Source organism: Fusarium phalaenopsidis (assembly GCF_050370095.1).
Source record: "Fusarium phalaenopsidis strain FUZ10S chromosome Unknown contig_32272, whole genome shotgun sequence".
Classification (NCBI taxonomy): domain Eukaryota; kingdom Fungi; phylum Ascomycota; class Sordariomycetes; order Hypocreales; family Nectriaceae; genus Fusarium; species Fusarium phalaenopsidis.
Window position 1 is genome coordinate 72,225 of NW_028145420.1, and position 12,054 is coordinate 84,278.

Below are 12,054 nucleotides of genomic sequence, written 5' to 3' on the forward strand. Positions count from 1 at the left end.
TCTTTATGCTTCGCTCAGTGACCAAAGCACAGTGCATTAGAGATCCCAATGAATGTCGGTGGGCCTCCCACATATTGGTGTCGTTGAGATAACGAGACATGACGACGCTAACTGAGGTTAGCCAAGATGGAGGGCAGATTGAAGAAGCCTTCACGGAGTGCAGACGAAGTATTCACGTCATATATCGATGGTATGTATCCGACTCCGTGTTATCAAAGTTTCCCTTGTATCCTGTACCATTGAGGTACGAAGTCGCTCAAGATAAGGGACGAAAGATGAGTACCTGAAAGGCTTCTATGTCAATAAAATTCAATGACACGAAGTATCCCCCTCATTGTCGAAACTTCTATCACCGATACGAGAAGGTGGCAGAGAACTCGATGAGTTGTCCATTAACGGATGGGCGGGCGCAGGACGTTGTCTTTTGTACAGCCGTCATCTTGACGAACACTCCCTCGGATTATCAAGCAGTATAGTTTTGACCGCCTAAACCGTGATAAGCAGCTCAGCGATGAAGGGGGATAGCACTTCTCTCAATTGCATGTGATCTTCACTTCGGCCTAACCATAGCTTTGGGTTTCGTAAGATAAGCGTTTGCCGTAGCGTGCTTCAACTTCCGGGTCCAGCTTTTTCAGGGGCGGCTGCTGTTTGTTGCGTCAAAGTCACGTTAGCTAAAAAGCAACGTGCTGAAAGCAAAACAAGAAAGAGGGTGTGTGGGAAGCTTCCACCAACCGAGCGCTAGAATTACCAAGGCAGAACTTACAGTAACTGATGTCAATCCAGCTTGCAGGGGATGGTTCCTTGACGAGCAGCCAGGTTCTTGGTTAGATTCTAGCCTCTCAATGGAACTGGTCGCAATGCGGGTAAGTGGATACGAGGTATCTCTTAGATTTGCTAGAACTGACAGGAGCGCCAGCCAAAAGAGCCGAGCAAACGCACTGAGGGCATTTGTGGCCCGGCTAAGGGCCCGTCATAATGAAACTGTGCAATTTCCTTCCAATTTTATCACTTCTCACCATTTTCATAGTCGTTGGTAGAAGATCCTATGTGGTTTCCTCTTGTTCCTTCACCTTTGCTAATATCTACTGATTTTCATCCAGGCGATGATAAGAACGCTTCCTCAGTGAGTCAGCCCTTAGATGGTCAGGGTTTTGCTGTTTCGGAGCCTGCGGCTACCATTGCGTGGAATTCTCATGAGCTGGACTTGAGGTGCGAGCACTTGGCTGCTCTTGAAACGCTGGTGCTGTCCCCTGTCGGAGCATTATTGCAGATCTGGTCGCGAGCGCGGGCTGAGTCAAATCCCCTTGCCAGCTACGTTTGCTGACGATGACGTATCATGGTGCAGTCCCCAGACCCTGTGAGCAATTGTAAGACTTAAATCACTCAGCTCATGAGGAGTAAGGTTCGGTCGACATCCCTGCCTTCAAACTCAATCCGACATTGGCATAAACTCTACCCAGCTTCATGGTCAGACTCGCGTATTTTTCGGTTGATGCCAATCATCGCTTGGCTTTCAAAAAGCTCACACTGTCAATTGTCTTGACGACAATGAGTAGAGGTAGCAAAGGATTAAAACTCGTCCCGTTTCCACGTTATCACTAAACTGCGTTCTATTCTCAATTGTCTGACGATATTTTCCACCGATGCAGAGCCAATTACCTTTTCATACGTCGCCAAGACCGTTGAGTGAAAACGACACTACCGATACGATGTCATCCACGTCATCTTTTATATGCCCTACTCCTCCTGCCACAGACAATTCTCAAAATCCAGACGATATCTTGCTTTTCGACTCTGCACCTGCTCCTGGCCACTGGTACTTAATTCGTATCCAAGAATCAGGCAAATATCTGTCAGTCATCGATGGCAAAGCGTGTTTGCATGAGAAACCTCATCCGTGGGGAGGTATTCGATGGCGCTGTGTCAAAACGGATGGTTGGTTTGGGTTCCACGAATTCACATCAGGACGATATCTTGGTCATGTCAAGGGCAATATCGTTGCAATACATCCCTCGCATTGTGAGCAGGACTACATAGTAGTCTCACATCAACCAGGAGGGGGTTATCACTTGTCGATCTTTGCTGAGGACAGATATAGTATTCAGGGATCGGAAAAAGTAGTGCGACAGTTGAAGTCTTTGAAATGCGACAACGGGGGAAGTCTGCTGCCACTAGACCATAAAGGTCGTGCAGCTATCTGGGAATTTTGCAAAATCGAGGATCCAAAGTATTAATCATACATCTTTCTTTCTATCCCAGGAGTATTCCTAGCCATTCCTGCTCCTAGATAGATCCAGCTATCAATATATCTTAACTCCATCATCATAGATAATGTTCACTTAATATATCGGCAGTTTTTCTGTTGGCAAACTAAAGGGCCTATAATGCTAGCCCTCCAGATTAACTCCCAATTACACTCAGTAGCTCCTCCCTCATTAGACACTTAATTACGTTCTTGAACAATGGAAGTTTGAAAAGTGGGATGAAAAATCTCTTTATGTTTGTTCCCCCACGACGATAGGTTCTATCGCCTTTCAGGACTTTTTACACTGGCAAAGACCAGAGTATTTCTAAAGACATCATGGAACGATTGCCTCAAGACCACATGAATGTTATGCGACAGGTCCTTTAGAGGCAGATACTTGACGAGAACACGAACACACCACCACGAAGACACTGATTCGACCAATGGACGAATACACGCACTGCCTGACACCAGGAAAATTGTGGACACTGTGTTGACCACGCCAGGGGATGGTGTGGGCTTGCATGAGTGAACGCACTGTCAGACTAATGCAGATTTCAGGTCACTTCAATTTTGAGGAGCTGAACGACCATCCCGATAGAGGTCATCATGCTTGCTTTTCGTGCGCGACTGCCCCTCCGCCGTGTTGAAATGAGCATGTTATTGATGAAAAAAAAGAAGAAAGACTGGTGCTAGCCACCGGAAACTATTGATAAGAAGACACCCACATCCTCGCTCGCATCGTGATTGCCAATGTCGAAGACGGAAAGCGGTTCGTCGAAATTATTCGCAACACACCAGTTGTCCAGAACGACCTTAACTGGCATGAACCCCCCTTTTTGCCTTTGCACTTGCTTCAATCTTCCTCAACGTTGAAGCTGAAGAATGCGTCTAGAACACGCTTATCGCATCCCTGTCGACAATGACAGGGTTGACCGATCGCATGCTTTTCCTTTATCTTGGTGGTCCAATACACTGTTCTTTTCCTTCTCAACGAAGCTTTCAGTTGAATAACCACAGCACAATAAGGATTGCCGTACTCTATGGCAGACCTGACGAAGTCGTGGCGCTACACAGCAGAGCCCGACTTGACTTGGTATTGCATGGCTGAGACGTGAACGCCCCCGAGGTGCAAGTCTTCGAGTTCCTCGTAACCTAGAGAAAGGTAAAGCGATTTGCCCATCTCGGCGGCAATGACCCCTTGGCAAACCTTGTCTAGCTTGGCAAGATCGATGCCCCACCGAACTAGACGGCCTCCATGACCGCGTCTCCAGTACGCGGGATGTACGACAACCATCTCCATTGTAGCGAGACCCTGGAAGTACCTAAGATGACTGATAGGTATTTATTGATGGAGAAATGTGTTAACATAGGCTCGGGTTGTGACTCACTGTTCTTCCGCCGCCTCACAGCGCTCGTCAAGCGCGTCGCAGTGGTCCTTGTCCATGTCTCTCATTGGGTTTTCCGGGAGTTCAGGATAAGGCGCTGATTGGATAAGTTAGACACCGGGGAGGAATGGAAAGTATGGGTATATGCACCGTCATCATTTTGAAAGGATCCTTTTCTGTTTGACCCAGGCGGGAGTTTCCAACAGGCCACACCGACAACCACCTCATCATGAGGTTTAGGTGTAGGCCAACCATTGTTAGACGGTATGATTGCCTTGGTCTTTTTTCCTTCGTTGGGATCAAACTTGTCGGTGGCGACAAGGACGATGTGCTCGGGACTTTTGATGACAGCCGAGAACTCGTGGCGATACGAAAGGAGGGTATCTTGAGGAAACTTGGCATGATTTGGGCGCTCCCAGTCAAAGACGGGAGAATAGGGAAATCCAGAAGCAGCGACGATGCCGATGCGCGGGATATCGGCCGGCGAGGCAAGGCGTAAACGATCGAGGGGAGGAGGAGAAGGAGCCATGACTCATGCAATCGGCTAAGATTTGATTTGAAAACAAGATGAGGCTATTGTGAAATTTAAGTAGTGGGGGTGTTCGGACCAGGCGACAGGGACGTCTTGCCATTGGCTCATGAATCATGCAGGCTGTTGAAACTCGCCGGTCAAGAGTTGGGCGACTAAAAGCAGGCTACTTGAGAATCAAAGACCGAAACGGGGCCCGTTCCTTGGTTTCAACCAACCATGCCTCTCCATTGTCACAGGGGCCATCCCATCCGTACCCCATGTTCCAGGCTGTCTTTTGCCCCCGCCCCCCGCCTGCTAATATTTTATTTATTCATCTCTTTTCCTTCAACTGTTTGATCATAGGAGGACCTTTTGCAACACTATCCCCATTGTTTGATACGTGTTTCTTGCCTCTGTTGACTCTTATGCCCTTTTGTCGCTACGAGGTCATGCAATCCGACTAGCGCTGCTATATATGTACCCAAACAGTGCACACGACGCTGCCGCTTTTGCCATGGGCACCAAGGGGCTGTGGGCATTTCGGTATGGCGGAAAGTACTACATATTCTGGAACCAGTAGTAAGGCAGTCGTCTCTCCCTTTACATCTACCGGTTGACTAACACGCCAACCTTTTCTTCACAGCGATTCAGACGAGCTAGGCGATACCCTCGCCGTTGGGGTCCCGCGGGTTTCCTTCTGAGCTCCAGGCCTGATTGGACGGGAAGCGCGGCGACTGCGAGGCGCTGAAACAGCGCTTGGAACGGGCGTGGCTCATCTCGCTGGATGCTGGCAGCAAGTTGGAGTTGCTCCCCGAAATCGCCGGGGCCGAGGACCTGTTCCTCGCGCCGGGCTACGTGAGACCCCACGGCAATCTGTTCCTGGAGCACACCGTCGTGGTCGATCTCGACCGAGGGCTCCTCGACTGTGATGGGGCTTGCTTCTTCCTCTTCGTCTTGCAAGTTGTTGACGTCGTCGTCAACTCAAATGCTGCAGGCAATGAGATTTTAGCGGTCAATCTCAGCCGCTTTTGGTTTTTGCGGTCACCGCCCCACTGCCGACTTAAATACTTGAGTAAAAAGTGTTCTTCTCAATTTCCTGACATTGATATGTAAAAATATATAGGAGATTCTCAAGCACGATAGTCCCCGTGACTACAATCGAGATAAATACGTGGAAAGGTGACTGCCCGTCACGCCCATTGCCCTCTGTGTTTGCTAGAAGCACTGGCTCGGCTGTGAGATGAGAAGTTGTGTCAGGGACTTGTTCCTAAACAGGGCCCTGAGAGCGACCCCAACTCGGAGTATATGAAGAAAAGTCCATCAGGGAGAAGCTTGTCCCTGTTACGAATGAAGCCGCCTCGGTGCTGCTAGAACCTGCTTACGGGGCTTTCCTAAACGTGTCGTGGTATATCCTGACGCTGTCTCTCAGGGAGCGAGAATGAGATAGCCGTCGACGAAGAACTCCCAGAGCTACTGTGGGTACATCATGCCTCAAATTGGAGACATGGCTCCCCAGATTTCATCAGCGACATTGTCCGTCAGGGTCTTAACTCGGGATTCTTCGCGCAGAAGTTTGTCTCCTTGTGAAGCCCGATTGCTATCACCATAGATAGCAAACCTGGGTCGTCATCACTGGCGGACGCTGTCGAGTTTCTGCCGACCTCGTGCGGCGTGACTTGATCTTCTCCGTTGTTCCGTCTGCGATGGTGCTATACTGGGAAGGACTGTTGATACTGAGCCTGGACTTGCCTTTAATGGCTCGAACGGCCGAGGTGGGTTGTCCTCGATGGTTCAATGTTGACACGCTTGGACGGCCTTGCACTATCCTCGGTTTTCGTATGCGCCGAGTGCAGCGCAAATACCGCAGCAGCAACATCACCCTGATGCATGTCGTCCGTTGGGTGCGACGACTGAGACGAAGGGCTGTGCGCTCCTAGTGAGCCGACAAGTTCAGGAGGTAAATGCTCGTCCCAGCTGCGTTTCCGGCGGCGCCCACGACCAGGCCACTCTTCGGGCTCCCCAGTGAGCTCACAATCATCGCTCGCACTCTGATCCGACTCCCAACCATAGTATGCCTTATCCTCAGCGGCTTGAGAACGTGACCGTTTCGTCGGACTGGCGCTGCGGGCTCGGTATGGCCCCCAGACTTTCAGCTTGTCACGGATGTCCATCTGGTTGAGATGGCGGTCATTGATCTCAGTCGTCTCTGGATTGAAAAGCCGGACGGCGAGTTTCGTGAGGCCATCAAAGAGAGGAAATGCCTGCGAAGTAAACAGAGCCCAGGCGAAACGGGCAAACACCAGTTCGACTGCGATACCGCTGAGCCGTTGCGGAAGCCGATTGTGGTACATGTTGATGAGCTCGTCCGTTCTCTAGTCATCCAACACGTGGAATACAAGTTGGCGCTGGTGTGACTTGTCCCGTTTCAGGACGAAAACAAAGCGCCGCTGGTCGAAGAGGTAGTGGAGGTCCCGTCGCAGAACCATGCGATTTCTCGGGTCGTCGACAGGCGGTTGCTCAAGCTGCCGTTCGCAATATCTCGGCACTAAGTTAGCTTCTGGAGTGTCAAGAGGTGGTTGATTGTATACCTGCGCATCTCGTTCGAGTCGAACCAGTGTCCGTCGGCGAGGGGCACGAGATGGGCGACTTCGCGGGCGGCCTTGTGCCCTGTCATCCGGCAGGTGTTGTCGCGAGCTAGTACGGCCTCGTCCTTCCGTTTGACGCTGATGTCAGGAGGCGGAGCTATTTCAAAGTCCTTCCAAAGGTCTGGAAGCGCGTCGTGTGGGAAACGCCAGTGGTGAAATGAAGGGATGATGGGATACTTGTCTGCACCACAAGTGAGCTCAAGCACTCGAACATGGAGGCTAGGGAACTCATACAGCTGGGCTCATGGTCGTCAATGAAGTAGTAATACTTTTGTTCCCTCAGAATGCCATCTGCGGGCCTCTCGACACGCACAAACTGACTACCTACTCCCATGGTCGCTAGCCACCCGGTCGCCCAGGTATTACCGGTGACGATGCCGCAGGAGATGAGAGCACAGTCATAGTCTACTCCGTCGTGTTGTGGTCCATCAACTGGGGATAAGCGCAGGAGATCGCGAGGGTAGGCTGGGTGCCGAAACATGATTACGGGGGACATCTGGGGTCCGTTCCGAGACGGGGGGTCTAGTGGAGGCAAGGGCTCCATATTGTGAAATGTTGTAGTGACGTGATGGAGCGTGTAATAGGAGACTTTTTGCTGCGGACAAGTGAGGCCGTGAGATATTCTCGATGACCCCTGTTTATTGTGTGTGTGAGGTTGGGGATCATGATCGCGTGAAATTGGCTGTATCCACAGCAACGTCTCACCTCCGAAGTTTCTCCGGACAATCATGTCAGCGCCTCAGTCCAGGGAGCAATTTGGTAGTAGATCCTCAGAGACACAGCCAAGATCCCTTATCTTATATGGCCCTTTCCGGAAGATTAATGCCTAAAGAACATGGGAATGCTTTTTTTTTCTAATGATTAGATCTATATTCCTGTTGTAGCTGCTTGTTAATCTCAACAATCCATGGGGTCATCGCTCGACTGTGACGATTCCCTAATTAAGTTAGCATATCCGCGCATGGAAGTGTGGTCGGGCCAGTCTCCTGTTAGCATATTCTGGAGTCATTCTATCTATACCTAAACCATGAGAGCGGGGTGGGGCAGCGAAAGGGGCATGGACACCCCTTTGAGAGGTAATAAAGCGAGGCATATCGTTAAAGAGGGTTTATCGTTAAGGCGACGATCTTTGTTGACCTATTTTACTATAAAGGCCATGTCTCTCTCCAGCCATATTGTGTGCCTTCCACCAAAGTCTCTCATGCCGCTTCCACACCTCTATATCATCAACTCCTATTATGACCGCCACCATGGCTCAAGTCATCGTCTTGCCGAATATGTTGCCCCCGCCGGAAGGTGTCTACAGTACCTTCAAAGACTTGATAGACGCCGTTCAGCCCGCTGCTGAGGGCCAGGGCTACAAAATTGTCACGCGACGTACTGGGAACTACTCTAACGGAGAGCCCGCCAGGTACGACTTTGTTTGCGACTGCGGCGGTGTCCGGTACAAGAGCACCGCCAAGAAACGAAAACCATCGACCCGGAAGACGGACTGCCCTTTTCGGGCCAAAGCCGTCCGGCGAGCGAAGCTCGGCCATCAATGGCACTTTACTGTTCAGAACAGCAGTCATAACCACAAGCCACGAGCTGCCGCCCACACGCCTGAACAAAACAGTGCCCTTCCCAGCACGGATTCCAATCCAATCATCAGTCAAATGACGCACTCCACTTGGGGTGATACTGTCTCCTCGGACGCGCCCCTTCACCCTGCAACAGAAGGTGGGGAGAACCGACACAAGGAATCAGGCAAAATAAACGCCCAGCCAGTCAAACGGCTGGGACATGTCAAGGCCGAGCCGGTTCCTTCGCAAGCGCCAATGCAAAACTTCAACGATCGAAACCAACCCCTTTCTCCTCGACCGTCAATTCAATCTGCCAAACCTAGGCCTCAATCAACCACTACTCCTTCCGAGAAGCCCCTGGAAAAGAGTATTCCGGAAAGCCCGTTCTGTAAGCATATGAATGGGTACTACTCGTATCCCGAGTGTGTTAAGGGTGTACCTGTGGACAAGATTGATAAGAGTCATGGTTATTGGGAACGCACCTGGCCGGATCTGGCGGCCGTGGTTAAAGAGGAACGAGAAATCGCGAACAAGAGACACCATGAGGACATCGAAGACGCCTCCCGGAAGGGACGGTGCATCTCCAAAACACCGTATCTTACCAGGGTGAAAAACTGTGACAAGATCCTCAAGTTTCTCAATTCAGCTCATGCTCACCCATATCAACTTCTCTCCAAGGAGTACACCTGGAAAAAACGCACCTATATCCCCCCGAGCGTGGACACACTTTGCTATCTGGTAGAAATGATACAAGAGCTGGAGAAATCAGGCCTTGACGACCCAATCGACATAATACGCAAAGAGCTCCACGAGCTCTTTTCGGCTAATGCAACCCATCCCACATTGTCTCAAGCGATCAAGAGGATCTTCCAACCCGCAGATTCTGAAGATTCTGAAGATTGGAGCGATGATGAGAATGAGTTCACGAACGTAGGTTGCCTCGTTGGAGCGAACGTTGATCAGAGTCAAGGCGGCTCCAGCAACGACGATAATGCCAACAATCATTGTGATGGTAGTGCAAAACGTCCATACCTAGTCTCCGACTAACGCTGGACTTATATCCGTACTAGTGGCCTACTACTATAGCAATATTGATCTAAATCGCGCCACAAGGCAGAAAAGTCAACCTCGGTCATCAAATGGACTCTCGAGCGCTCTCGTCTGGAAACCCAGAGCGCGTCCTATATGGAATGGTTTCTGAAACTCGAACCTCCGCCGCACTCTCGTCGGAGTTGCGCCTCTGTCTATGCAGGGCCTGTGCGGCATTGTTTCCGCTGGCTATGTCGTATACTACGCACAGCTTGCTGGATACACGGCCAAGAAGAGCTTCCAGATCAGCATTGCCGGGCAGGTCCTCGCAATGCTCGGCAACTTCACTTTCTGGGGCCTCATTGACCGCGTGGGCCGAAAACCCCTGACTCTGATTGGCCTGTTTGTGATCATGGCCTTTCATCTGATTACTGGTGGGCTGGCTGTTGAGGGAAGCCCAGGAGCCATCAAGGGAACTATGGCTTTCCTCTTGCTTTTCGCCTTTGTCTACAACGCCACCATTGGCGCCACTGGGTATACTTCCCTCATAGAAATCGCCACCTCAAAGCTCAGGGCCAAGACAGCATCCCTGGCACTCGCTCTAACCTTGGCTACGCTGAGCTGGCTTCGCTTCCCCATTATTCGTCCAGACTCTTGCCAGCTCGTCCCCTTTCTAGCCCCGCTTGCTTGACTCTGCTTGGCAGGCTTGCTTGAAGGCCGATCTCTCCAAGTGTTCAGCATCCTATCCCCAGCAGCTGAAGCATGGTCTGTCAACCTGAGGCTGTTACATGTTAGTAGTCAACTGTGGTGTTAGTGTTTAGCATGTTCTGTTTCCCCTTGCCAGTCGTTCGATGTGCTTGTGGATCTGCCGGATGACGATCTGGCCACCCGGAAAAGCTGCAGGGCTTGGCTTTTCTCCATGACTAGCACATTGTAGATGGCGTCCGGACCAGCCAGTCTCTCAGCCGCATATCGTGGGGTGTGATGATGATCGATCCGCGGCCGCTCTCCGGTATAAACGTCACCAGCGGTTGGTCGCATGAGCCATGGGCACTTCGTCTCGGAAAGAATACATCAACGAAATCGGCGTTATCAAGCACCATTATCCAGGGTCCATTCGCTTCGTTACCCAACAAGGCATGCACTAGCTATAGCACGTTACGCTGTGAATCATCCCGTCCTAGAAGCCGCGGTTTATCGGTTATGCATGGATATGCATTCTCAGAACAGGCCTTAGATAACCCTACTTGAGGGGGCCTATAGTCCGGCCTATTCCCGTGACTCGGTCTTCCGCAACTCCGTTGTGCTCGGAAGGCCAAGCACGGGGAAGTTATCGTCAATGGCGTGTGTGGGAAGGCCGAATGCGAATCCGAGACGCGGCAGGCCATCCAAGAAGAAATGTTTGAGGCTGGAGCAGGGGGCGAGGCGGAGGTTAGAGGCACGTGTTGCGCGGTATGTGGAACGTGGGAACGAAGTCAAAAGTGCGTCGGTGTAAGGCGGTAGGATACTGTGGAAGAGACACAAGAGAGAATGTGTGCATAAAGTCGCAGAAACGGCAGAGAGTCAAACTGCATGACTGAGTTGCATATTTTAATAGTAGGAAATTCATGAGGACTTTGGCATAAACGCAACTTCCTAGTCTTCGAGAGAATACTTTGGGGGATGGCGATTGCGATGCGGCCTGATCCCACTGTCTTGGCCCGGAGAAGGAGCCAAAGTGATGGAAGGCTCGTCAGCATCGGCCATGGTCGATAGAGACGGGGAATTAGCAGACGGATTTGCGCTTTCTCCGGCAATCGATAGATGAGAGCGAACCTCTGTGGCTTGTGGGAGCTGACTCTCGTAGGAAGGCCCTGCGGCGCTGGCGCTCTCGTCGCCTCTTAGAAGGGGTGGACCGAGTGGCTCGACCATCCCAGCGGAGGGACCGCTTCGCTTTGAATTCGGAGTAGAGGACGGCGCAGGCCTCGGGAGGTAGGCCAAGTCGAGGACAAGGAGGGCCAGCTGGTTGGTGTCGGTGGTACGACCAGCAATCTTGGCCGTGATGCTCAAGAGAGCCCCCGCCGTACGCGTCTTGACTCTGTGCCAGCGCTTCGTGCTTTCCAAGAAGAAAGCCACGGAGAACGCCGCCGGTGCGGACTCTGAAGAGTCGTAGACGGTTGTTTCGACGGTAAAGCAGCGAGGCTCGGACAGGTCACCGGTCCTGTCGCCCGTAGACGGGATCAACCCGATAACGGTCACCATGGGGCACCGCTGCCCCGGTAGGCCGGTAGGTATCGACGGTACTCATCGTCACTAGGGTGTCTGGGAAGATCAGTAAGAGTGAGATCAGCTGGCAACTCAGACGAACCTCATTAGGCTGAGGGCCTGAACACTAATGTATAGGACGCTACTAGGGGACTGGGCCGCAGACAAGCGGCCATGAGCGTAGAAAAAGGTATTAGGGGTGTATAGCTCCCGCTCCTCTCGTGTCAGATAAGCGTGGATGCAGGTGTGAATGGGGTCAATGTCAATGTGCGAGCCTCAGAAGCCGTCCTCTTCGAGGATGTTCATGTCGGTTTGGATTTTGACGTAGGGGGGAGCGTTTTGCCGAGTTGGATCATCTGTAATGTCATCGACAAAGTCGTGCAGATGGATGGTATTCGAGAAGGTAGTTGGTCGAGACATGACGAAGGTA

At 51.5% G+C, this 12,054-nt stretch overlaps 2 protein-coding genes across 2 annotated transcripts; one reads left to right on the top strand and one right to left on the bottom strand.

Annotated features, from left to right (window-relative positions):
* Positions 1-5,895: 5,895 nt before the first annotated feature.
* Positions 5,896-7,333, bottom strand: LRP88_00077 (HNH endonuclease signature motif containing protein; the record flags this gene model as incomplete). The annotated part of the gene is made up of 4 exons (XM_083236797.1): positions 5,896-6,516; positions 6,577-6,682; positions 6,733-6,970; positions 7,024-7,333. 4 exons carry the CDS (start codon positions 7,331-7,333, stop codon positions 5,896-5,898), a joined length of 1,275 nt encoding a protein of 424 aa, XP_083107414.1.
* A 694-nt stretch (positions 7,334-8,027) lies between these two features.
* Positions 8,028-10,071, top strand: LRP88_00078 (uncharacterized protein; the record flags this gene model as incomplete). Its single annotated transcript, XM_083236798.1, has 2 exons — positions 8,028-9,281; positions 9,604-10,071. The coding sequence occupies 2 exons, from the start codon at positions 8,028-8,030 to the stop codon at positions 10,069-10,071; spliced, it is 1,722 nt and encodes a 573-aa protein (XP_083107415.1).
* Between the last annotated feature and the right edge of the window lie 1,983 nt (positions 10,072-12,054).